At 46.1% G+C, this 25,859-nt stretch overlaps 2 protein-coding genes across 2 annotated transcripts; both read left to right on the top strand.

Annotated features, from left to right (window-relative positions):
• The first annotated feature begins 5,218 nt into the window (after window positions 1-5,218).
• Window positions 5,219-12,467, top strand: LOC100837832 (NADPH--cytochrome P450 reductase). The gene is made up of 18 exons (XM_003579353.3): window positions 5,219-5,664; window positions 5,776-5,835; window positions 5,932-6,008; window positions 6,471-6,528; window positions 6,628-6,711; window positions 6,801-6,837; window positions 8,182-8,251; window positions 9,059-9,253; window positions 9,351-9,443; window positions 9,950-10,178; window positions 10,267-10,350; window positions 10,429-10,580; window positions 10,854-10,950; window positions 11,063-11,212; window positions 11,294-11,371; window positions 11,456-11,578; window positions 11,803-11,916; window positions 12,040-12,467. Exons 1-18 carry the CDS (start codon window positions 5,368-5,370, stop codon window positions 12,118-12,120), a joined length of 2,079 nt encoding a protein of 692 aa, XP_003579401.1. The 5' UTR covers window positions 5,219-5,367; the 3' UTR covers window positions 12,121-12,467.
• A 6,947-nt stretch (window positions 12,468-19,414) lies between these two features.
• Window positions 19,415-24,003, top strand: LOC100838963 (AP2-like ethylene-responsive transcription factor AIL5). The gene is made up of 9 exons (XM_003580659.4): window positions 19,415-19,870; window positions 19,981-20,356; window positions 20,719-20,801; window positions 20,926-20,934; window positions 21,028-21,116; window positions 21,273-21,346; window positions 21,495-21,545; window positions 21,645-21,721; window positions 22,789-24,003. Exons 1-9 carry the CDS (start codon window positions 19,801-19,803, stop codon window positions 23,433-23,435), a joined length of 1,476 nt encoding a protein of 491 aa, XP_003580707.1. The 5' UTR covers window positions 19,415-19,800; the 3' UTR covers window positions 23,436-24,003.
• Window positions 24,004-25,859: the final 1,856 nt, after the last annotated feature.

Raw genomic sequence — 25,859 nt, 5'->3', positions numbered from 1 at the left:
CGTGCAGTTGGGCGTCAATTTCGTATATCCAATCCAAGTATGCGCAACCAGCACGTACGTCCCCCTCGGTTTTAATGGGCTGTTGACTTCTTTGTGCTTTTATCGTGAGAGCGAGGCTTAATTCGCCTTCTCGTCCATCTATATGATCGTTCTCTGTGTACTTGTTTGATTTGGACCCCAGCGAGCGGCTGCCACGGATCGGACGTCGGGGACGGTTGGGATAATGGGATCTCCCTTTTGAACACCAGCGACGTTTTATTCCGTTAATTTGCGGGGGAAGTAGGTACTACAGTGATGCGGATATCCGTCGCCATCAAGCTTACGTGGAATATACTGGGATTTGGAATGTGTGCCAGTATATCCTCCGTGTGTGTTCTTTTTTCTGAAGGATCCGTGTCTGTGTTCGTGTGAGCCGCGGGCTTCGGACTTCGGTTCACTCCATATCGATCGATCCTACCGTTCCGTACATGCATGCATGCATGCTGCATGTGTGGTGTGGGATTGGGAACATGCATGTCGGTGTCGCGTGATGGATGGATTTGTGTACGCCCGCACGGTTGATCTGAGCTCGACAGCCTATGAATTATATACATCTCCTTTATTTTAAATTACTAGCCGAAATTCCGTGAGCTGCCACGGCCCGCTGAGCTTGCACACGGAAGATAGATGCCGTCTAGCAGGTGAATGACATCTCGGTCATGTTGTTCCTCTTCCTTATTATGTATGCGAGTGGGACGACCCCTCGGTTGAAGACCTCCGGAATCCAGAAGCCCGCAAGACAGAGAAGCACCATCACAAAAATCTTTGTTGCTGCGTTTCCGACTCTCACATTGCAAGATTCCATAAAAAAAACCTGTACCAGCATAAGCAAAAACAGGGTATTTAGTAAGCTAGTTAAATTCAACCGAGGAAACTAACAGGGTATTTAGTAGCTAGCTAAATTCGATCCACAAACGATGCATATCTCTGAATTAATGGATGGAGCTAGTAGCTAGCAAGTGCATTTTTTCCGGCAAAGTACTGATACACAAGGGCGAACTGATTCGACGGAACCCCTCGCGCGGAAACAGACGGGAGCAAGGCAGCTCGGGGTCCGGCGGTGGATGACCTCGTCGGCGCAGGTGTGAGGCAATAGCCGGATTGCCCAGATAAGAAGAGGGAACGATCCTGGGGCTACCTGTGAGGAAGAAACAACGATAGGCAGCAGCGTGGTGGTGGACCTGGTGGTGGCGGATTGGAGGGTGGATGCGGCGGTGGCCCTGGCATTGTGTTGATGGGAGCAACGAAGGCGGCTGCCAATGATATGGTGGGTAACTGGGTGGCATCCGGCCAGGGCCGGTCCTGTGATTTCGAGGGCCTCAGGCGAATTTAAAAAACCGGGCCCCTAATATGAACATCTAAATAATATCCAAATATGTATGTATAAAATATGTCAAAAATTCGTCACAACACATAAAATTTTATAAATTTATCCTCTCTGTGATTTTATCAAATCATCTGCTCGCTTTCTATTTTTTCTTTTCTCGGATACGTATTTCTTAGTCGACATGACAATCTCAAAACTTTAACCAGCAATTAGAGCTAATTAAACCTATCACAAAAGGCTAGCTTACAAATAGATCCACCTAAATAAATTTTGGCTTCAAGGCGTCAGCGATGTCTAGAGTCTAGTGTAGAATCCCTCGTATAGGCCGATCTGTCGACAGTCGAACTGTCATTGTGCCTGTGCCGATTTGCATCTTCGTGGGTGATTGCGTTGTGCAGCGGCTTGTGCCATGCATTCGGACTTGTAGTTTCTGTCCACCCGTAGACATACTCCCTTTTAAGGCATAAATACATCCATATTTGGGCAAATTTGACACAATTAATATTGATCGGAGGGAGTAGTAATTTTTTTAGAGACGCTTGTAGGCCGTAGGCATAATTTACGAGCAAGTACATTGATCGATCCTATCCCGACTATTGTAACGATCCATGGGCCATGGCGTGGAGCTTCGCTGGGAGAGAGGGATGGATCAGTTTTTCTGGCTCGGATTGGATTGATTTTCCTGAGATTGCTTTATGACTTTTTTTCATACGATCCATATTCCATACCGATATTGATACATGCTTAGTTACGGGAGGTTGTATTGGACCGATGGTGATTGATACGTTAAGTTTGAAGTTGTGTTGTATTCGTGATTGATTGAATCTGGACCGATCTGGTGGAGTTCCAGTCCAATTTGGTGCAGGTAATGGGCCAGCCGGCTTATTAGGCCTAATATACATGCAACCCTAAGGGTCCCACAAATTTTATGGAAAGTTTGACAGACGACGGTGAAGGGAACAGTCCGTATTTTTTAGATAGGTATAGATATAGATATACATCCTCCTTTTATTTTATATCGGCCGGTTTGCTACTGAGAAGTTACATGTTTTTTAGTTATAGATGAGTTGAAGTTCTTGACTTTTGAATCTTAATCCAACAACGACATGTGAAAGATGAGGAAGTGAAGATGATATTTAGATCTTAATTCAACGGTTTTGATACGCCAACTAAGATTTAAACCTTTTGCTTAAATATCAGGTGATTGAGATATAGCTATACCCTTACTTTATTGGTCACTCGGACCTTGCACAAGTATTTTAGATTTTGAGAACGATTTATCATAAATTGATGTACCTATCTCGAAGAAGTGGACCAAAGTTGCATCCATTTTAATTTATGTGCAATATGTACCTGATTTTCGTTGGATAAAGAATCAACCATGATCATCGACTTGGAAATACACACGTTTCCTATAATTTAACATCGGCCATCCCTCTAAGGTCGGGAACCAACCATCACTTTCGCGCCGGCCACTCTTTTTGACCCATAGTTGGGTCGTCCGGGCTTATTACCTCGCTGGATCTTGTAACCTTCTTGCCCCGTCGTTGCCCGCTACGTCACCGTTGCTCCAGCTCGATCTCCTCGCCCTTGGCCCACCTTTATGGCCTGTCTCATCGCCGTCGGTCCCGGCGCAGCCGCTTCACTTGCTTGGAGAGGAAGGAAGAGACTAGGGAGAGACGGGAGGGAGGGAAGAGGAAGATAGCGCCCCACTCGGGCAGGCATCAACAAATTAAATTTGACCACGCAGCGCGGAGCTCCTGCAAGGGATCTCAGAATGTTATTCCTAAGATAACTCTATGATTTCTTCAGATTTTTTTGGTTTTTTGATCAGGCATGCACCGACAGTTCGACACGTCGCAGGATGGATTCATGCACGGAACAGAACAGGGCCAGCAAGGTGTACACAGTAGCTAGCTGTGAAGTCAATACCAGTATTGTAGTACGTACATACGTACTGTAGTACGTACGACCCATGGAGCCCGGCCGGCCTAGCTAGAACCACGCGCTAGCTAGCAGCTTAGCCGGCGCCGGCGAAGAAAATGAAGCACCCGCGCGCGCGTACGTACTCCACGAGCCGCAAGGCTGGGGAACCAGTCATGGCTCATGACGCCACAGGAAGAAAAGACAAAGGGCTGGACGGCCGCATCTGGCCACGAACACGACCGAAGCATGAAAGCATCGCCGATGAAAACCGAGACATCTATCTAAACCACGTCCAAAAAATCGCGGAGTCAATTCCGGGGGCAGGTGATGAAGTCATCCTGCTTGCCGATTTCGGTGCGGCAATTATTTTTTTTTGAGAATAATTTCGGTGCGGCAATTGAGCAAAGGCTTTCCGCTGCTCCGTTGGACCCTTTCCTTCTGGTTTTGGTAACGGGCCTTGTGTGTGCGCGTCTGCAAAGTGCAGAGGTTCACGGCCCAGCAGGAGTTGGTGGATGTTGGATCTACTTGTTGGACGGGAAGCGAAAGAAGTCTGGACTCTGCACGTCAAACTTTCTGAAACAGAATTTCTCAACAACAAAAAAAACTTTCTGAAACAGAAACGGATGCGATTTCAGATAAGTTTTAGACGGCATTACTACTGGGCGAGCGTGCTTTACACATTTCCTCCCTACACATAATTTTGCAGGCATGTACGTCTCTCCTAACTCTCGGGTCAAAACCGGCCGTCGTCTGCTTGCACGACCAGAAAATTAACCGCGGGCAAGTTAGCGGTTCAGAATTCTCATGATTAACTTGGTTGAGAGTTCTTATATGTACGTGCGCGCTGATTCGAAAGCCACATCCGGCTTGACACGAGCTCTGTTGCTCGACCGTCTCTCTAATCAAGGCAGAGCCTCAACAAATAATCCGGCTTGCGATTGCAATAAATATGTGTGTGTGTGTGTATGTACTCGTTTGATCGTTTCTGTCTAGAATGGCACATTAAATCCACCAAGGCACCACCAGAAGACAACGATGCATGGAGTTCCATGTCTTTCCTGTGACACAATCATCCACCAATCTTCCTCCAAAGCAGCTGTTGTACCACTGCTGACATTAGCCACACCGCGCTCCCACGAGATCATAACAGGCACGTCGATGAAAAAGTGACATTAGCCATACCGCCCCCATGAGTAGACGCCATAGCATACGTTTTATGAGAAATTGGTATCCGGATACTGATGAAGTCCATAGCTGCTGCTCTTCTCTCAAGATGCTACACGGTACAAAGAACCGTCAGTGACGCTAATATTCCAGTGTTTCAGAAAAAGAAAAGACTCAACGCCCCTTGACGGCGACGCGCGCATACTGCATGCAGCTAACACTTCGGCCGGCTTTTAGACAAGCACCAACGACACGCTTCAATAGCCTCTACCACTCTTCCAGTCATCGGTTGCCCGACAACGTTCGCCATCGTCCTAGCCACTCTCTCCCCTGGCACCACATTTTGCTCCTTTCCCTGAAGCACTCTCGGCATAATACTCCCGTTGAAATGCAAAAAAGGAAAAATAACGCATATCGCCTTGCAGATGCAAACCTTTTTATGTGTGACGATATATAGTAACGAAAAGTTCCAAATCTGCTGTTGCTTTTTCCATGGCCGTTTTTTACAGCACCCGGGCGGGCCCCGGACAGCAGAGCGGATGCTGGACTGGAGATCCCAAGTTCAGACACGGCTGGCTTCCGTTCCCAGATCGAGAAAACAGCCTTTTAACTTTCTAAATCTAAGCAAAAAGTAAACAAGGGTAGTAAAAAAAACAGATCACACACGCCTCTAGCTCGTCGTCCCGGAAAAGGGAAGAAAATCCCGAGTAAAGAAAGGTAAACAAACCGGGGGGAACTTAACCCCCAACCCCTTTGCGTCTCCTTCTCCTTCTCTTCTCCACAGCAGCCAAGCAGTTCAGCAGTTGGTGGTAGGTGCGCCCCACGAGCGCCTCGCCTCGGCTTGCCCTCCCCCCATCTCTGCCCTCCCCGGGCCAGTCCCTCCGCCGGAAGGGGGTAGCTAGCTAGAGAGGATGGCGCTGGAGGCGGCGAGGTCGTGGGCGGCGTCCGTGCTCCCGCCGGAGCTCGCCGCCGCCGCGGGGGGCGACCCGCTCGTCGCGCTCGCGGCCACGGCCGCCGCCCTCGTGGCCGGGCTGCTCGTCCTGGCCGTGTGGTTCCGATCCGGCGGCGGCGCGCCGTCCAAGCCGGCCGCCACGCCTCTCCGCCCGCCGCCGGTCAAGGTCGACGCCGACGCCGACGCCGACGACGGCCGCAAGCGCGTCACCATCTTCTTCGGCACGCAGACCGGCACCGCCGAGGGCTTCGCCAAGGTCGCTGTCCGATCCGATCCGGTCCCCCGATCCGAAAGCTCCCGTGCTTTTCTTAACTAGAGTTGCCTTTGTCTGATTCGATTCGATTCTGTTGGGATTTGATTGGTGTAGGCTATGGCCGAGGAGGCCAAGGTCCGGTATGAGAAGACGGTGTTCAAAGTGGTGGATCTGGTAATTGGCGATGATCTGCATGTGCTTGTTTGTTCGTTCAACTGCTTGCTACCTGCTTGTCGTTGGGAATTTGATTGGAGCTTGGAACGTGTGTAGGATGACTATGCTGCGGAGGACGACGAGTACGAGGAGAAACTGAAGAAGGAAACACTCGTGCTGTTCTTCTTAGCAACGTGAGCTCTCGCTGTTTTGATTGGTAGATTGCTGAATTGCCTGTTTTGTCGATTGCGCTTGATTCCGTAATGCTCCTACCCTCTTTTTTTTGTCGTAACGCGCGAGTGAACTGTGTGCCAGCACCAAGACACGTAAGACACTATAAGTCTAGCACAATGTGTGTCTCTGCTGTTAACTCACGAGTGATCATTGCAATTGGGAATGATGCGATAACTCAATGAAGGCATTCATTGCTATCTGAGTTGGAATTGGCTGTGGCATTTTTTCAGGGAGAATCAGCTTCATTTGTTATCATGTATAGTCTAGTGAACAATATGTTGCTGGCAATCTGGTTGCTGTTTTCTGTGAAAAGATGTAACAGACTTGAGCAAAACATTTTTTTGTACGAATTATCCATAATCAGCTATTTTAGTCAGCTTATGTTATCAACTTCCATGGCTAATTATGTTTGATAACCACAGCTATGGGGATGGGGAGCCCACTGATAATGCAGCAAGATTCTACAAATGGTTCACCGAGGTTTGTAAAATTTGTTTCGTTGACATTTGCTCACTAGTTTGTACCTAAGCAGAGGAATATGAGGCTAATTTTAGTCAGCTTATGTTTTTACCTAAGCAGGGGAAGGAGAAGGAAGTTTGGCTGAAGGATTTTAAGTATGCTGTATTTGGTCTTGGGAACAGGCAATATGAGCATTTTAATAAGGTTTGCTTCATTGAAAATGAGATGTCGCTGATACAAAGGTTGATTAGTGCTGTATCTTGATGTTTAGTTTATCTGTATGTAAAATATAGGTTGCAAAGGTGGTGGACGAGCTGCTGGAGGAGCAGGGTAAGCCTTCAATTTATGATATTTTCCAAGAAATTTTGAGAAGACACACCCCTGTTTCAAATAGTTGGCATTTTCTTGCCAACACACATAATTCAGTGATCATTGTCGAAGTTTTTTAATTAAAAAAAATGCCCCTCTCAGTAAGTTGCTCAAACAACAAGGTGGACAACATGGCAATGTTAAAATGGAAAAGGATGCATTAGGACGTGTAAAGTACCAAGTATTTGGGGAAGACCTTTGGTAAAAAGATGTCGAGTATTTGGAAAAATAGGGTGTACTGTAGGTGCATTGTTGTTTTTGAACAATTTGTTGCGGTAAGACGGGAACACATTTCCCAACATAACAGTTTCTGTTGGTGGACGATTGTCATCTTGCAGATTTGTTTTGACCAGAAACTATATTTAGGGCTTAAATCGGTAAACTGGACTACACCAATGTAGTAAGACACAAGCATAAGTGAGCATGAACATCGCTGGAAAATTATGCAGAACATGAGCAAAATAAATTAGCTTGTACGAATCAAAAGATAAGACTGGAACATTCTCTTGAAAGATTCTGCAGTACATGAGCAAAGGAAATTTCATGAATCATCAATTCAGTAGTACTCAATAACTCGTAGGAATCAGAAGTCCAGAACAGCATCTTGCAACACTCTTGTCACATCATGCAAAAATAGGAGCAATGGTACAAGCATCATTGCAGCAACAAGAAACCGACAAAAGAATTGGAGGCTCATCGCTAGGCTTTTTTCTAGGAGAAAACATGCAGGATGGTGGAATTGATCCCTGTATTATGATTGGAGATAAAAGCTTCCACAACCTGAACCTGATGATTTTACTGCTCTGAAAAGTGACTCTCGTCGTTTTTGTATTGAATAGGAGCAGAATAGGAAACATGTGCTAATTAACTCCACCTTGATATCCTAATTATTGTCTAAAAAATACCATACATGGTTCATTTTGAAAAATTCATTGGAGAACACCATTGTATGCAAGGAGCATATGTGGGGCATGAGGCCACATGTCATCGACACATCAGTTGCTATTTTCCAACTTTAGTGATCTTGGCAACAGTATTGAACAATTCGCGATTCCTAACAGTTGTCATCGAACTTATAGTATTTCTCTAATTCTCACTAGCAAGTTTTGGCATATGGTATGTCTATGCACACGTATTCTATTTTTTTTCATTATATACTGCTATGTTAGTTTTTCACCTAGTGTTTTGTTGAGCCCGTTGCATGATATAGTCGGTGATTATTTTCTGCATATATTCTATTTGTTTGATGCGTATGTGATTTGATCCTGTAGGCATCATTCTGTTGATTTTTTTTTTGGTATCTAGGTGGCAAGCGTCTTGTTCCTTGTGGCCTTGGTGATGATGATCAATGCATTGAGGATGACTTCACCGCTTGGTATGAAAAGGACAGACAATATAATATGTTATGCATTCTCTTTGTTTGGTACATATCTTCTGCATAGGGACAAGAGTGGACTAGCTAGTATTTAGCTTCGCTTTCTGTCAGCAAGATGCCAAGGTCCAGACTTGGGTGCCAAATCTTTGCTTGATTGTTCTGTATTTTGGTAATATCTATTTGACTTGTTTATGTATCCACAAGATACAGGCTTGGGTGTGAAGTGTTTGCTTTGATTGGTCTGAGTCTTGGCATGAATAAATCTTCTGTTTTTGGCTGTATCCGAAACTGGGACTGATTTTTGGTCAATCTGGATCTGGGAATGGCACACACCAACAAACTCATGATATGCAAAAGTGGATGAGAAGAAACTTTGATATTTGTATTTCTAGAACCAGATAGATTGTAAGAAAGCTGTTACTATTTGTTTGCTTAGCTACTTTTAGATGTTGCAGCCTTTAACTTTGTTTTCAAACCGGTAATGTGATGGCATTCGCCTTCCTAAGTTGGGATTATATATAATTTCAGACATTTAGGAAGAAAATACATACTATTATTCAGTTATTCCGTTACATGTGACAGTTTAGACAGCTTGGATGGGTTATGGTTCTTATGGACCTATGGTTATAAATAGAACTATAACTTCTAAGTCACATATCATTTGGCATACCGAATCAAGTGGTTGTCTGAGACATTTGTTCGCCTAATATTTTTATGAATTTTCTGGGATGCTTATGTCATTTTGCTGTTATATAGTTGTGCTGCAGTAGCTTGAACGGGAATTGTTCTTTTTCTTAATATCTGCAGGAAAGAACAAGTATGGCCAGAACTTGACCAACTGCTTCGCGATGACGATGATACTACTGGTGCATCAACTCCGTACACTGCTGCTATACCTGAATACAGAGTTGTATTTATCGATAAATCAGATTTAGTGGTTGAAGATAAATCCTGGACTCTTGCCAATGGTAACGGCGTTATTGATATCCATCACCCTTGCAGGTATTTGCATGTCCAAATATTTATCGGCACCTTCTATTCAGTTACAGTTGAGTATTTACAAATTACAATATTGCTAACCGTGTTGTGGATTGTCAAGGTCTAATGTTGCTGTTCGAAAGGAACTACATAAACCAGCTTCTGACCGCTCCTGTATTCATCTGGAATTTGATATTTCAGGCACTGGTCTTGTGTAAGTTTCTTGATATCCGTTGCCTAGAATTTTACCCATATTTTGTTAAGTTTCTCGCTTTTCTTCATGGTATGTACCCCCTATGTTCCTAAATATAAGATGTTCTGGCTATGACCTAAAGTTTGACCAAGTTCATAGAAAAACCTACCAACATCTAGAACTCCAAATTAGTTTCATTACATCCATCATGATATATATCTAATATATTCAAAATATGCTTATCTGATATTGTGGATATTAGTTTATTTTTCTATAAACTTGGTCGAACTTTTAATTTTTTTACTTAGGAGTTAGGACAAAGCTAGAACATCTTATCTTTAGGAATGGAGGTAGTAGTTTTATTCCAGACTATTCAGGAAGCATCTTGTGGGCCATTTGTTACCTAATGTTTTGTTTTCCGGGTTTCAACTGTTGCATTGGTTTCTCCTCGTAGTTTTAAACCTTTTTGTGCAAGCTAAACAAACGCAAGTACATAGCAACTTATATGCTTTAAAACGTTGTTTCAGATATGAAACTGGAGATCATGTTGGTGTGTATTCAGAAAATTCCGTCGATACCGTGGAGCAGGCTGAAAGGCTTCTTGGTCTTTCCCCAGACACAGTTTTCTCCATACATGCAGATGCAGAAGATGGATCTCCTCGTAAAGGGGGTTCCTTGGCCCCACCCTTCCCATCTCCGTGCACCTTACGAACTGCACTTTTACGTTACGCTGATCTACTCAATTCACCGAAGAAGGTACTCATGACTAGCTAACTGTTTTTCTTTAAATTGCTATAGTTTGTTTTGAGAAGTTGATCAATCCTTGAATGACATGTTCATCCAGGCTGCCCTGGTTGCTTTAGCTTCTCATGCTTCTGACCCGACTGAAGCTGAACGACTGAGATTTTTGGCCTCTCCTGCTGGAAAGGTATGATGTTTAAGAGCTTACGTTGTAGTTTGTTTAGCTGGTAGACCTTCATCACTGAATGTTAACTTTTGTATGCAGGATGAGTATTCTCAGTGGATAGTAGCTAGCCAGAGGAGCCTTCTTGAAGTCATGGCTGCATTTCCATCTGCTAAGCCTCCCTTGGGAGTGTTCTTTGCAGCAGTAGCTCCTCGGCTACAACCCCGATACTACTCCATATCATCGTCTCCAAAGTATGTTATTTACTTAATTATTCTTCTATTTACTGCCCATGTAAAAAAGTATGTTTAAAGCTCTATTGTTGGGTAAAATTCTTCACAATGCATAAATTCTTCTCATTCAACATCGCTGCTTTGTCACATCATAGGTCATTTTTTTAGGGAAACTGTATAAGCTAACACAGACCTCCTTTTGGTTGTGGTCGTATGGGACCATGTGGCTTATCTCAATGATACTATATTGTGCTTTTGAGATCGGGATCTCTGACAGCTTGAGTACCTCTACAGGATGGCTCCCTCCAGAATTCATGTGACGTGTGCATTAGTTTATGGACCTACACCAACGGAAAGGATTCACCAAGGAGTTTGCTCAACATGGATGAAGGTATGTTTCTTTTACATATTTCAAATTTCTTCCTGTATGAAGTCATCGAATTTCCTGTGACAAGAGAGTTTCTTGTAGTCGATTTATTTATCCTTGAATGTGTCCTTCGCAGAACACACTTCCATTGGAATATAGCGAAGAATGCAGCTGGGCACCAATTTTTGTGAGGCAGTCAAATTTTAAGTTACCTGCAGATCCATCCACTCCGGTTATCATGATTGGTCCTGGGACTGGGCTAGCACCTTTTAGGGGCTTCTTGCAGGTTTGTTTTACCAAGGAGCTTGTATTTTCCTCACTTGGGATTTGATATGGCCCTAGTAACTTCATTTTCCCGCTTAATCAGGAAAGGTTAGCTCTAAAAGAATCTGGAGTTGGATTGGGTACTTCAATCCTCTTCTTTGGATGCAGGAACCGTAATATGGTACAGATCAAAATCTAGTCAATGAAACAAATGGTGTGTTGCTAATTTATTACTGATCTTATTTTCTGAATGGCCATTTTGCAGGACTACATATATGAAGATGAGTTGCAAAATTTCCTTCAGGAGGGGGCGCTTTCTGAGCTAGTTGTCGCCTACTCTCGTGAAGGACCAACCAAAGAATATGTGCAGCATAAGATGGTGGAGAAGGTTGCATATAAGCTTGGCATTTTTGCTACACTGTTGTTCTTCACCAGTTATATACTCCCTCCGTCCCATATTAAGTGACTCAAATTTGGCCAAATATGGATTTATTTATGCCTAAAAAACGTCTACATACATGTAATAGAAAGTCACTTAATATGGGACAGAGGGAGTACATGCATCTCCATGATATAGTTGTACTCAACTAGATTTTGCTCTCTTGTTTACAGGCCACAGAGATCTGGAACATCATCTCTCAGGGTGGTTATGTATATGTTTGTGGTGACGCTAAGGGCATGGCGCGAGACGTACACAGAGTTCTTCACACAATAGTTCAAGAGCAGGTAAATAAAAGACATTTGTTCCCAAACCGCGGTTACTGTTTTGAGATCTTTATAAGTCAGAGGGGCTGTGAAGAAAAGTCACACTCATGATTTTCTCAACACTTCATTGACATTTTGTTTCAGGGATCTTTGGATAACTCCAAAACCGAGAGCTATGTAAAGAGCCTACAGATGGAAGGCAGGTACCTCCGTGATGTATGGTAAATACCATCTCACATTATTAGCTCTAGCGTGTAGAAGTAAAGATGTGTTACCTGTATGACATGGTGGACGCCAACCCAGTCGCGAGTTTTCAGAATGAAGCGTCCCATTGCCTAGAAATTGGAGTTAATCGGTGTAATTCTTTGACATCTAACATGGTTACCGATATTTATTATATGTGGATGGTTGAAAGAATAAGAGCTGTTGTAGATTGATAGTACTCGAATATCCCCGAGAAATTTGTAGCAAGGGGATAAATCATACAGTTTGAGACGAGGATATCATGTATACTTTAAATACTGCCAAAACAAATTTTGCATCTGGTTTATAAAACAAGTGCTTGTCTATTATATGATGGTGTGGGGTAGCTCAAGGAGCAATTCCTAGTCATTTTTTATCTTGCTGTACCGACAATATGGCTTGCTTAAGGTAATGTGCAAGTCGAAAATTGCTTCTTAATGCTGCATATATGCGTTTACCGCTTCTTTTTTCTTATCAACGCAAGAACCGGGTTGTTTTTTGGACCATGGAGCTGAAGATGATTAGTGGTTCATGTTCAGGGGAAGTATTGGCTTTTTTTTAAACTTTGACACAGATATCGTCAGGGTGATCTCAGAAAAAACAAATATGTATTCGAGGATAACAAGTCCCTGGCGCTTGCTCTGGACCGTTCTCGCAAGCGGCGAGGAGCTGAAATCCGCACCGCCGATGCCAGTCTGAGTTTTTGCTCCTCCCGCGCAAGTTCCATGTCCCTTCTTCAGGGTTCAGACATCGATCTTGGCCGTTTCTGACGCCGGCCAGACTGCACGAACTACAAACTTTGGCCAGGCACGCTCGCTGTACACCTGCCCTCCTCCCACGTGCTGAGAAAACTAAACCGGACGACCGCTCGCAGTCGCAGCTAGCCCGTGCCGACAGCACCATTGTGACGCTACTGACGACGAGGCTGCAGGCCAGTGAGCGCGTGTGTACGACTGTACGTGCGTGCGTGTGCATCGAATCCACAAAACTAACGCGAAGTCTAAGCGCGCCAGAGATGCCATTACTAGTTGGCTTTATAAAATTGTACTCCAAACATGAAGCCTTTGATTTGATATTGAGTACACATACCGACGGGCCTCCATGTCAAACAAACAAGTATAATAACATCCTGAACTCCATGTCAAACAGACAATATATTTGTACATTGACGACGGGAGACACGTCGTGGTGGCGCCATTGCCATCCGCAGGGGCCTAGCCAGGATTTCAAAGGTGGGTATGCAGTGCTTTTTTTTTCTCTGACCAAAAACTATGCAATGCTTTTTTTTTCTCTGACCAAAAACTAGTCGACGAGAGAGTACGTGTACCAAGGGAGGCGAGGAGACGGCGGCAGGCGTATATATGATAGACTGACAATTTTAGTCGTATTAGATTTCGGCTCAATTCATCAGTTACATTCATATTTAGACCGACACACTACACGCAGGTAAACCATCGAATGGATAGACACATGAATATGAAAAATCATGATCAAGATCTCACCGATAATGAAACTTAATTAATCCTATCTGCAAGGCAGTGTCCTAAAAGCAAGCCATGCTGACACGAGACAAGATGTTGGTGAGCCATGCGGTTGGAATTCAAAAGGCAGCTAGCATTATACTAATACACCACTGTCATACACATGTATACTAAGCAGTGATAAGAGTACTAGTAGTAATAAAGTTTCAGCCAAGAAATCTGGGTATGCATTGCATACCAGGCATTAGTCTGGCTCCGCCGGTGGCCATCCGGAGGAGATGAGAGAGGTGGTTGCCTTTTCTCCCGTTTTTTCTGCTCACAGGTTAGTGCTAGTAGTGCTTGCTTGTAAACCCTGTCTTTCCATCGCCCGCAAGTATGTACTCACACCGTTTCATATCAAATGACATTCTATTATATGTACTAGACATTTTTTAATCATAGACACATTCATATTTAGGCAAATTTGAGTTACTGAATATGAGATTGAGGGATTACATACAAGGGCTACCGTCACGTAGCCTTTCTACCAGCTTCCGTGCATAGACAACTCCATAAACGAACAGCCAGGCGATACACTTGTATGTACTTGTCCCCTAGCTATAGGTCTCTGCTCGATCTCTAAGTCATCTACCCCCAAAATGTACCAAGTCATCGCGTGCATGTGCGGCCCCTCCAGCTATACTCATAGTCACATTGTCGCCTCCTTTTTTCCTCTTCTGCAGGCACATGAGCTCAGCTGAGACCTTCAGGTAATGTGCATGCTCGTCATCCATCTCCACGTGTAGGAAACGTGATGCACACTTATCGCCACGTACGCCATTGTCAACTGTCAGCAGAAGTGCAGAACCGCTACCGTCTTAATTTGACTGTCGGCGCGCGTCGCCGTGCCGTTTTTACGGGACCTTGATACTGTCTAGGGGGAGGGAAGAGTATAATCAAATCTGGCCGTTGAATTAGGAGGTAATATTGACATTTTCGTCCACAAATTGTGGCTTATTGCTCCTTCGTTCTGTAGATCGTGGCTAATATGCCGCTGTTTCAGTTCACATCGGAGCGGCTTTTCCGCCACTGCCACTCAGCCGCCGTCCTCCCGGTTTCGGCGCTCTGTCACTGCATGCGCCGCCCGGCCGGCGTCCTTGGTTTCCTCCACTTCCGTTCTACAGCTGTTGTCCCGCCGTCCGGCGACGCTCAGGCTCGGTCGTCGCTGCCATTCGCCGCCGCCGCTCAATTTGACCAAGACGTATATCATCCGTAGTGTTCCAAACTTTCATGAAGGACCGTGACCATTGATGTCGCCGAATTAAGAATTTCTTTGACCGCCAGCCCATAGCAATCATCTTTCTAGAATTTGTTCTAGTCAGGTTTTAGTTTCAGCTATGTACTACTGGGAGATGGTTCGCTGTTTAGTTTTTGTGTGAGGCTTGTAGGTTTGCTGGAGTACCCAGCAGCGAAGGTATCGTATTCGCGTGCACTCGTCGAGATCCAGGAGTTGTCGCCGCAGCTTGGCGAACAATGTCCAGGCGCGCGGAAGATCGGATGTGCGACGTCAGGACGGATCGATCCGCACAGCACCCACACATGCTACCTCCTACCCCATCTCCATTCCTTATTCACATTCCTCAACACATCCGGGCGCTAAATTCTGACTGCAAAGCGTCGGGTCTCCGGCAAGAACGCCGTGGAGAACGGATCACGCAGAGGTCTATCTAGTTCATGTTTTTTCATTTTGTCTCTCAGACGCATATACTGTCTTGGGCGCTCAAACAGTATACATTCGTAGTGTATGCAACCCCCCTCTTTCTCATGAGTTTTGTACTTTCCTAAACTTTTGTTCCCGGGCCGCATCGCGCGACCCTCTTTGACAATGAATGGATCGTTGTATCTTTTTGTAAAAAAAAGAAACTAAGCGAGAATCTCAATGTGTATGTTCGCCTCGGAGGTCAGGCCGCTGCATCTTGCATGACCCAAACCAAGAGCTTCAGCGTTCAGACTTCAGATAATAAGGGTGTGTTTGGTTTATGACCAAAACTGACCTTACCAAAAGATTGGCTTGCTGGTGACATTTGGCTGTTGTTTGGATGGACTCCAAAATTTTGGCTCGCCCAGCACACCGGGGCCACGCCTGCGATTTTCCACGCGAAGCATTGGCGAGTTGCCGGCGGGGAAAAGCTTCGCCAAAGATTTGGTAACGTCTTTCTCGCTGGATGAATTACGAATACGGAAGAATGCAGTTCCTATATCTTCTATTCTTATCTTTTTTCCTTCCTTTTCGTCGGGCTATGCACACCGATCGCTGCAATCGGCAGGCCTCCTATGCATGCATCGAATCATATCAGAAGTATCTCCACGTTATCTCCTTTCAAGTGATTCGGTGCTTTGATCTGTCTCAATCCACTTCTATAATCTACTGTATCATTTACTTCTAGATTTACCTCCAGAAAATAGAAGTAGTTCATGCTAATTAAAGTTTTCGAAAGGAAAATTGTAGCATCATTCAAAGGTTTGTGTTACGTTGGCTGCAAACCAAATATGGGAACATTAAGTTTGCCAAAAAATTGGCCCATTACAATGGTTGTAATCCAAACAACTTCCACTTGCCAAAAATTTGGTCATGCCAAAATTTGCCAAAAAATTGATGGGGCTGATTGGGGCTCAAACCAAACACACGCTAAGTCACATACTCACTCGCCACGTTCATTTTGTCTGACGGAGAAGCGTGTGTTGAACGGACATGCTCTTGAGTTCTACGAGATTTTTCTGGAGGAATCTGCATGCATACGCAGTGTGGGTTCTGTCGAGTGCAGACACCTACTACGGTACAACCCCTGCACACCTGAACCACGAACATGTTAACAACAGCTAGGCGGTTCAGCTAGAAGAAGCTAGCACTAGTACACCGGTAGTGCGAGGCACGTGCAGAGCGTCGAGCCTTTTTCGGCTCACCGGTCTGATTATATCGCTCGAGGCAGCTAGCCAGCTAGCCCATGCATTCTGCTTAGTTTAAGCTTGGTTAGTACGTACGGGACGCAAAGCGCGCGAAGCCAGCAGCTACGTGTGCTGCGCGGCAGGCAATGCATATCCACCGATAGATTTATATGGAATCCCTTCGGAATCACTCACGCACGTAAGTAGTACTGATGATTGATTAACCAACAACAGCTTCGCATGATCTAGCAGCTAACTAATAATCGGTGGGGGGGCATGTTCTGCTAGCCTTTCTCGTCCCTATCTGGACCGTGAGTCATCCGGTGTCTTCCTGTGACGTGCCCCCTCCCGGAACAGAGGATCCGTTGTTATCCGTAGGACACCTACTAATTGGGGTTGGTGGTGTCCATGCATGGCTATGGTCACCACCGCCTTCGCATGCCGGGGCTCTCTTCCACCGCGATGCAAGTTACAGGTGTTCATTCGGAGCACAACGGAAGAGGCCGGCTCGTTTAATTATCCTGTTTCACGGAAGAGGCCGGCTCGTTTATCTGTTTTTTTAGGGAAGCTCGTTTATCTCTTTCACCAGGCAGCTATAGCGTTTGGATTTATGTTATTTCTTTTCAAGTGCCTTGCAGTGAGTGAATTTTCGTTTTTTTCTCAATTCCGTACACCGAATTTACTTATAAACTTTATGATACGATAAAAATGGTGTTGTATCGGAGCGGGTTGTTTGACTTAATGCTAACCTGATCCAAAAAATGCTGACAAAAGTGAACGACAACAGTTAGTAGTCTACCCCAAAAAAAACAGTTAGGGCCTCTTTGGATCGTACGATTGCAAAAACATAGAAATAGGAAAAATATAGGATTGGAATGCCATGCACAAAAAAATTCACTCCAATCTCTTTTTCAAAGGATTCCATTGCACTAAATTCCATATTTCATCCACTCCAACCTCTTTTTCAAATTCCTTTGTTTTTCCTGTGTTCAATCAAACAAACATTGGTCTAACACAAACCCTATAGGATATATACGAATGGGCATGACATTTCAATCATGTGATTTTCCTATTCCTGCGTTTTTCCTATCCCGTGAATCAAAGAGGCCCTTAAAGAGGTTAGACCTCATGCTTGGATTCCTCCAAAATTTGGAGGAAAATTTCCTATCCCATGAAATTCATTCGGTGCAAATCCTATGATCCAAATGGTATCTATAGGAATTATTCCTTAGGATTTGAAGATCCAAAGAGGCCCTTAGTAGTCTAGCCGGAAAAAAGAAGAGTTAGTAGTCAATTTTCAACGTATCACGTATGTGACCATATAGATTCAAGTGAATTTTTTTCCTCTCGATCAAACTCCGTCCACGGCTAGCATGATCTTGAGCAGGCGCGATTCGCCTAGTGTGAAAAACTCGGTCGTACGCCAAGCGAATTGCCATACATTTCTTCGAATTCCCGTCGACGTTGGCTGGCTCTTAAAAAATGGCCGTGTCCACGTGACGCCCACCCCCTTCTTCTTCTCTTCTCCTCGCCACCTCTCTAGTCTCTACCCACTCCGGTTCAGAGTCTTTGACCAGATTCCATTTCCTAGCCCCCTTCCGGACAGCATACATGGATTCTCTACGAACGAACGGACACTCACGCCGCACGTGCATGCACCGGGGACGTCAGAGAGCATCGCGGTAATTATAAGCGCCGGGAAGACAAAGGTACGGCGCACGCGTCCCTCACGTGCATCCATGCCGACTTCGCCCCGCGGCGCGCGCTGCCCGGCCAGCCAGCCTAAATGGTCGCCAACGGCGCCCGTGCGGCACGTGCCGCCCTGAAGGAAGGATCCAGGGCGATGCCTTTGCGTGTAGTCGATCTTCCGAGTCTCGGCAAAATTTATCACACGATTGAAAAGCTTAATTGGTTTTTGTAACACGGCTGAGATTAGGTTTTAATTATTATCACCCCATGGAACCGAAACCTTGACAACGCCACAACGGTACGCCAAATTAACTGGCGAAGTTTTTACTGAACTCCGGCAACCAAACTGACCGAGTTAGCCGAACATTGTTCCCCCCGGACACCTGGCGAAATGAAATTAAGCTTGGATGTGGATATTCATAAGGGAGGTCGTCTTCTTTTTTAAGAAATGAATATCAAATACATGTCGATTGATCTGTAAGTAAAAAAAACATGCGACTTATCGCTCACACGTGCATGCACCGCATGGCGAGCGAGCGACGAAATCACTGGCCGGCCATCCATCCATCCATCCAGCATTTCCCGCGGACTGCTCATCAAGGGATGTGTGTCCCCGGACGACGGGCCCCAACAAGGCAACAACGGCCGGCGATGCTTCCTTCGGTTCCTCCATGCGAGGCATAAAGCCCCGGAGGCCCCGATCCCGCTCTCTCCCACAACATCATGTTTTACGGGTTGGTTCCACTGCTAATCATGCGTGTATACTATCACGGGTCAATGCCACGCCAACTCGCCAAGCACTACTGTCTTACGAGTAGTAGCTAGCTAGTCTGAATGTTCCGACGACACGGTCGTCAGCACAGCAGAGTCCTGAATTTCGGTGTCCCTTTCGAGTAAGGACCATGCCGCATGCACTTGCCTTTGCCTTTTGGCCCACTTCACGACCGATCCCCTGTAGCTTCAGCCCCGACATACTCCTGTATATATACGCCCGGTGCCGTGGCACCACAAAAGATGATCGAGCGGCGTAGAAGAAGCCAGAGGCCACATCGAACGGCCAGGTAAAATCAATTGTACGAGAATAAGGCCGGCCGAACTTATCCATCTGCTGCATGCATGGCCGCCTTTGCTTCCAAGGCGGTCAAGGATATCCCGCCCCCCCGGCCGCCCGTACCATTTGCCTCCACCTGTAAAACACACCATCTCATCTCATCTCATCGCCGTAGAAGAATACTCGTCCTTCAACTCCTACCACCGCTAGCTGCTGCTACAGTGCCCCGACTCTTCGGCCAAAAAAGCCACGGAGGCCGGAGTAAAAGAGCATCTCTCGTTCGTTCTCACCTCTGTCGAAACCCACATAGAAATATACCGCGGCCCTGGCCCCCTCGCGAGCCGTGCTCCGTCTCCTTGCTTCTCTATTTTAACGCCTTGGACTGCACCGCCCATTCTTGGTTCTTCATTCACCTCCCGAGGACGCCAATCGCCTCTCGCTTCAGCTCTCGAGAAACGAAACACACACTCACGCACGCTCGCTTCGAGGAGGACTTCTGAGTTTCTGACTACGGCCATGGACATGGACGCCGCGCAGCAGCAGCATCACCATTACCCATGGCTCAACTTCTCCCTCGCCCACCACTGTTAGTTGCTACTACTACTCCTCTATGGCCTCGATCCATCTCTCTCTTCTTCTTCTTCTTCTTCTTCTTCTTCTTCTTTCTCATTAATCAGTCTATGGGCGCATGTGCAGGTGGCATGGAGGAGGAGGAACGCGGGGCGGCGGCGGAGCTGGCCGCCATCGCCGGGGCCGCGCCGCCGCCCAAGCTCGAGGACTTCCTCGGCGGCGGCGGGGGGAACGGTAATGGCGGCGGTGGCGGGCCGGTTGTGCCTGCAGGAGCGGCGGCGGAGATGTACGAGTCAGAGCTCAAGTTCCTGGCCGCCGGTGGGTTTCTTGGAAGCGGCGGCACTGGGACGTCGCCCGCCGCGCCGCCGCCGGTCGTGGCTCTGGAGGAGCAGGCGGCCGAGGCGAAGCTGGCTCTGCCGCTCGTGGCGGCGCCGGCGCCGGAGACGAAGAAGGCCGTGGACTCGTTCGGGCAGAGGACCTCCATCTACCGTGGCGTCACTCGGTAAGCAAGCTAAAGGGTGATCGATCGATTAATTGATTGATTGATCCGTCTATTGCACAAGAAAACTACAAGTGCTATGTGCATGCCCTGCTTGGCTTCTTGATCTTGAGCAGTATATATACTAGTACTTGTTGCATGCAAACTACTGGAAGATGTTAGTTTAGAACTGCCTTAGGTAGCTGCTCTGCTGGTTGTTTTTTTGGGTGCGTAGATCGATCCATCGTCCACAACTTAGTCCACCATGCATGTGGAAGAACAGAACGGACTGAAATAGTAAAGTTGTTGAAGATTTTTCTTCCTATATAGCTCGATCAAGTTGTGGCTGAATCTGATTGTGCTGCCCATTTTGGCGAATCTTTTAGGCATCGTTGGACGGGTCGGTACGAAGCGCATCTGTGGGACAACAGCTGCCGGCGTGAAGGCCAGAGCCGCAAGGGCCGCCAAGGTCAGCACACAACTTCTTTACTTGGCTGATCATAACCGGTTCCGTCCTTGGCTGTGCCTAACTTTTTTACTTCTCGATGATGTGTTTTCTCATCGATGGCTGCTGCTTCTGGTGTCTTCTTCAGTGTATCTCGGTAAGAAGGCTTGTAGTTCTTCTTCAGATTGATTGTGAGAGCAACTAGGATGTGGTGGATGATTCTAGTACTGACTCTACTGTTGTTGAACAGGTGGCTATGACAAGGAGGAGAAGGCAGCGAGGGCGTATGATCTTGCCGCTTTGAAGTACTGGGGTGCTAGCACTACCACCAACTTCCCGGTAAGATCACGGAGTGACAACAATACATATACTTGCATGACCGATTGAAAGAACTCGATCTTGGCAGCTGCAAAAGAAAAGGCATAGTAAATGCATTGCATATCCATGCGTATGCTTCCGTGGGCACATCTTTATTGGGCAAGTGTTCTTTTTCAGGTTGCTGACTATGAAAATGAGCTTGAGGAGATGAAGCACATGACGCGCCAGGAGTTTGTAGCTTCCCTTCGGAGGTACATATAGGAACTAGGCTAATCATGATCATGCTTCCAATTTTGCACTAGCTTAATTTGTGTGCACGCTCACATGCATGCATGTTTCAGCATTTAGCTTTGTCTTTCAAGTGGATTTAATGAGAGAAAAACCTGTATTGTTGTGCAGAAAGAGTAGTGGATTCTCCCGGGGTGCTTCTATCTACAGGGGTGTCACAAGGTTCATATTTTTATTTCACTCGTGGATTAAATATCATGTGTGGCCTCTTGCATGGTGTTTGCTAAAAGTGTTCGTTTTGCATGCAATGCAATCATGTAGACATCACCAGCATGGTCGATGGCAAGCAAGGATCGGGAGGGTGGCTGGTAACAAGGACCTCTACCTCGGAACATTCAGTGAGTATACGCCATATGAATTTCATATTATTTGTACCTGGATGCGCAAACATGGTTCCCTCACCTCTAAAAAGAAAGAATGCATATATACATGTCACCTATTATCCAGTACTGCCAGTGTGTTACAATCATTGGATATTTAACCAGGATATCTATAAAATTTAAGGCATGATCTGATGTCTTTACCAGCTACATTATCTCTTTTGTTTCCAAAAGGAAAACAGACATAGTGGGACGATGTGGATATATTATGGATAGATTAAGGAGTGAAGGGTGGTACAATCTTTTGTTAAACTTGTTAGGTAGTATTCCGAAAGCATTCCAAGGAGTAAGAGTGAACACGTGTTGGCCCTCTCCTCCAAGCAAGCATTCGTCGCATCTTTTCGTTAACCATCACATTATAATACTGTGCCTTGCATGTAGGTTCAATCTTAATTTATTTACTGAACGTACTAGTGTTGCCGCTAGATTCGTCGACATATTCTATCTAGGTCAAAATCATCAGGTTTGACCAGATGCATCCTTGGCATGCCCACATTTGATTCGAATTTGTCGTCTTTTATGATGGTTTGGGGGCTTTTACCCAGAGGAGGAAAAAGAAGAAGCCACGACCATGCATGCTTGCTTGCCTTGTTATGTATAGATCGATGGCAACCCGAACACTTTCTTTCTTCGTGCACTGCATGTAGCAGCAACCTGTATTTGGTCTTTGGAATATAGTTACTGTTGGCGACCAGCTTTCCACAAAGCATCTGACATGTGATTATATTAGGAGCGCCTTGCATGCTGAAACGGCCATTATTACTTTTGACTAAGCTCACCACACCCGTGGGTCTGTCAGTAGCAAGCCAATTAGTCCAAAGCCTTAATGATGTAGCCTGCATTGCTGTCTAGCTAGAACTGAAAGCTCATGGCATATTCTCGTGCATACGTGGTCTGAATATTTATGTCCATGAACCATATGTTCGATGTGTTGCACTGATCTTGCTACCACTATTTTATACTGACATGAGAAACTTAGTATGTGGACCTTAGTGCAAAAATTTAAAAATGTTGCATTGACATAGGTACTGAGGAGGAAGCCGCGGAAGCCTACGACATCGCGGCCATCAAGTTCCGCGGCCTGAACGCCGTGACAAACTTTGAGATCGGCCGGTACAACGTCGAGAGCATCAGCAGCAGCAACCTCCCGATCGGCACCGCCTCGGGCGCCAACCGGGGCAGCAAATGTGCTTTAGAGCCCACTCCGGTGATCTCCGACGTCGATGCCCCGAGCATCGCGCCGCACTCGCTGGCGTTCACGGCGCTCCCGATGAAGTACAACCAGCATGAAAACGATTACCTGTCGTTCCTGGCCATGCAGCACCACCAGCAGGGGAACCTGCAGGGGCTGGGCTACGGCCTCTACAGCTCCGGCGTCAACCTGGACTTCGCCAACGCCCACAATGCCGCCACAATGACAGCGGCACAATGCTACGGCAATGGCGGAGGCAGCTTACATCATCAGCAGCAGCAAGAGCAAGATCATCATCAGCAGCAGCAGCAGCAGCAGGACCAGGAGCAAAACTCCAACGGCTGCCCGTCTTCGGTGCCGTTCGCGACGCCCATGGCATTCAGTGGCGGGACCTATGAAAGCTCCGTGACGCCCAGCCCCTTTGGATACTACTCCCCAAATATGGCAGCCTTTCAGACACCGATCTTTGGAATGGAATGATTCGGGCGGTGCATGCAAAGGAGAAGGTGGCCTGGCCCTGGGCCTGATCCTGAAGTGATGAGATCAAAACTGACAATAGTTTCAGAAGTCGCACACACAGCAAAGACATAAAAGGGGGTATGGCATGATGCAAACATAGGAAGCAGCATGCACGACACTGACAGGCCAGAGACAGGGTAGAAGAAGACTGCTAACAAAATGATCGATGCAGCAAAGCAGCAGGCTAGGTAGTAGTAGCAGAATTCGTTTTCTGAACCTTTTCCCTTTTGTAGCTTTGGTTTATGCTTTTGTCATCGCTGGGCTTTGTTGCTTGCCTCAGCTAGCTTCTTTTCAGCTTTGTCTTTCTGCTGACATGATTCCGCAAGTGCCATCATAGTTTAGCTAGGCAGCCAGCCCTGTAAAATGGAAGCAGGAATGCAGGAACATCTTTGTAGCTTTTGCCTCTTTTCCTTTTCTTGCCCCTCTTCTGCTTTTCCTTGTTCGATCGCTTTAAATTAGTGGCCCCCTGTGCTACTGGATAGCTATGCTCCAGAGTCAGAGAGGATATATAAATTCCAATGTTTTTGCTGATTAAGTATTTCCTTTGGAGAACACATATATATGCTAGTTATCCATATAACTATACTGCTATCACCGTACGAAGTGAAACCTCTGAATTTCTTGCCTTGCTAGCAATAGCTACAGTTCAGAAGTGCAGCCGTGAATATAATTTCAATATTTCGGTCACATAAACAAATGTTGGATTTGCTTCTTCATGCTTACAGTCAAAACGAATAAAGCATTTTTTTTCAACACAGTTAAAAGCAAATGAGACTGTTACAGTACCAGGTTACTCTGATGACTCAAGCTGTCCCGTAGACACAATCATTCTCTCTTTCAGTTTTTCTGAACATACTCACTCCGCCCCATATTAAGTGTTGAAATATTACATGTATCTAGATGTCTTTTAATATGAGCTATATTAAGTGTCGAAATATTACATGTATCTAGATGTCTTTTAATATGAGCTATATTAAGTGTCGAAATATTACATGTATCTAGATGTCTTTTAATATGAGCTTTTTTATGGCACCCTCATACTGCTAGAGGAGAGGAAGCAATATACAGTATCCACCGTTGGTTTTTAAAGGGTAGAATAGACATTTCTTTTTTAAGACAATTTTTTTTTAGGGGGGATAATTCTTAATCAGCAGTAAAACATCCGTAGTAGTGGGCTTCAGATACGGCCCATCCGGTGTTCGCCTGTTTGCTCTTGCCGACGGTGCCGGTCGACCTCGCTAGCAAGGCACTCGTGGTCATGGCCCTCTCTAGATCCTGCCATCATCGATCTGACCTGCAACTCTGCAAGCCTCGCCAGCCCCAGCCCCCGTCGGACTTGCCGGCAAGCACCATCAGCCCGACTGCCCTAGCCCTTGTCGAGACTGGAGACGTCGCCAACAAGCTCAGCGGCGCCGGCCGTCTCAGGCTCCTTTGTGGGGATTCCGAACTGTTCTTGCTTCAACATGCCTCTAGTTCAAATATAAGTGAATTCTCATGATCGATGCAAAGTGCTAAATCCATATCCTAGACAGAGCATTCATGATTAGTCAGAAGATGGTGATGTGCCTGACGATCTACGGACTATGCACACCTAGACACCTAGCTAGGTTCGCTTCGCAAAGAGAAAATCATCCATCCTTGTGAACTTTAATTCGGAGTTATATGACGGATATCCCCACTGCTTCGATGTTCACTTGCATGCTGTGGTCAGGGAGCTGAGAGCCTGAGACGGCCGGCGCCCGCTGGGCTTGCCGGCAAGGTCGACAAGGGCTCGGCCAGTCAGGCCGATGGTGATTGCCGGCAAGGTCGAGGCGGGGCTTGCAGGTGAGGACGATGATGGCAGGATCTAGAGGGCCACGACCATGAAAGCCTAGCTAGGGAGGTCGACCGGCACCGCCGGCAAGAGCACACAGGCGAACACAAAGAATAGGCCGTATCTGAAGCCCACTACGGACATTTTACTCCTAATTAAGGATTATCTCAAAAAATAAATGTCTATTCCACCCTTTAGAAACCAAGGGTGGATATTATATACTGCTTCCTCTCCTCAAGCAGTATAAGGGTACCGGAAAAAGGCTCTTTAATATAGATACATTCATAAATTTGAATCACTTATTAAGACAAAGGGAATAGATGCAATCATTCTCGGCGTGCTTTGGCTTATGCAAGCCATGGAGCAAACATCCTTACTTCGTTGCGTTGTATTGTACCACGAGGTCTGCGAGGGATAGCAGCTGACCGTTCTCATGTTTATCTTCTTTCGTGTTTCCTCGTTCCGGTAGGCCGCAACACACTACGGAGTACAGTGTGTGTGTTTGTTTTAACCGACTCCAGCGTGTGCTTTGGCCCTGAACGTTCTACATGGGCTCCATATATTTTCGGCCC

The sequence above is a fragment of the Brachypodium distachyon genome, chromosome 5 (assembly GCF_000005505.3).
Source record: "Brachypodium distachyon strain Bd21 chromosome 5, Brachypodium_distachyon_v3.0, whole genome shotgun sequence".
In the NCBI taxonomy this organism is placed as follows: Eukaryota; Viridiplantae; Streptophyta; class Magnoliopsida; order Poales; family Poaceae; genus Brachypodium; species Brachypodium distachyon.
This window is presented reverse-complemented; position numbering and strand designations above follow the sequence as displayed.

Bases quoted from the DNA above. Each gene is read 5' to 3' on its own strand.
- LOC100837832 (XM_003579353.3), top strand. From the start codon at position 5,368: ATGGCGCTGGAGGCGGCGAGGTCGTGGGCGGCGTCCGTGCTCCCGCCG. The intron at 11,372-11,455 runs GTACAGATCAAA...GCCATTTTGCAG, and splicing joins GATGCAGGAACCGTAATATG to GACTACATATATGAAGATGA. The intron at 11,579-11,802 runs GTTGCATATAAG...TCTTGTTTACAG, and splicing joins AGCATAAGATGGTGGAGAAG to GCCACAGAGATCTGGAACAT.
- LOC100838963 (XM_003580659.4), top strand. From the start codon at position 19,801: ATGGACATGGACGCCGCGCAGCAGCAGCATCACCATTACCCATGGCTC. The intron at 21,117-21,272 runs GTAAGATCACGG...GTTCTTTTTCAG, and splicing joins GCACTACCACCAACTTCCCG to GTTGCTGACTATGAAAATGA. The intron at 21,722-22,788 runs GTGAGTATACGC...GCATTGACATAG, and splicing joins CCTCTACCTCGGAACATTCA to GTACTGAGGAGGAAGCCGCG.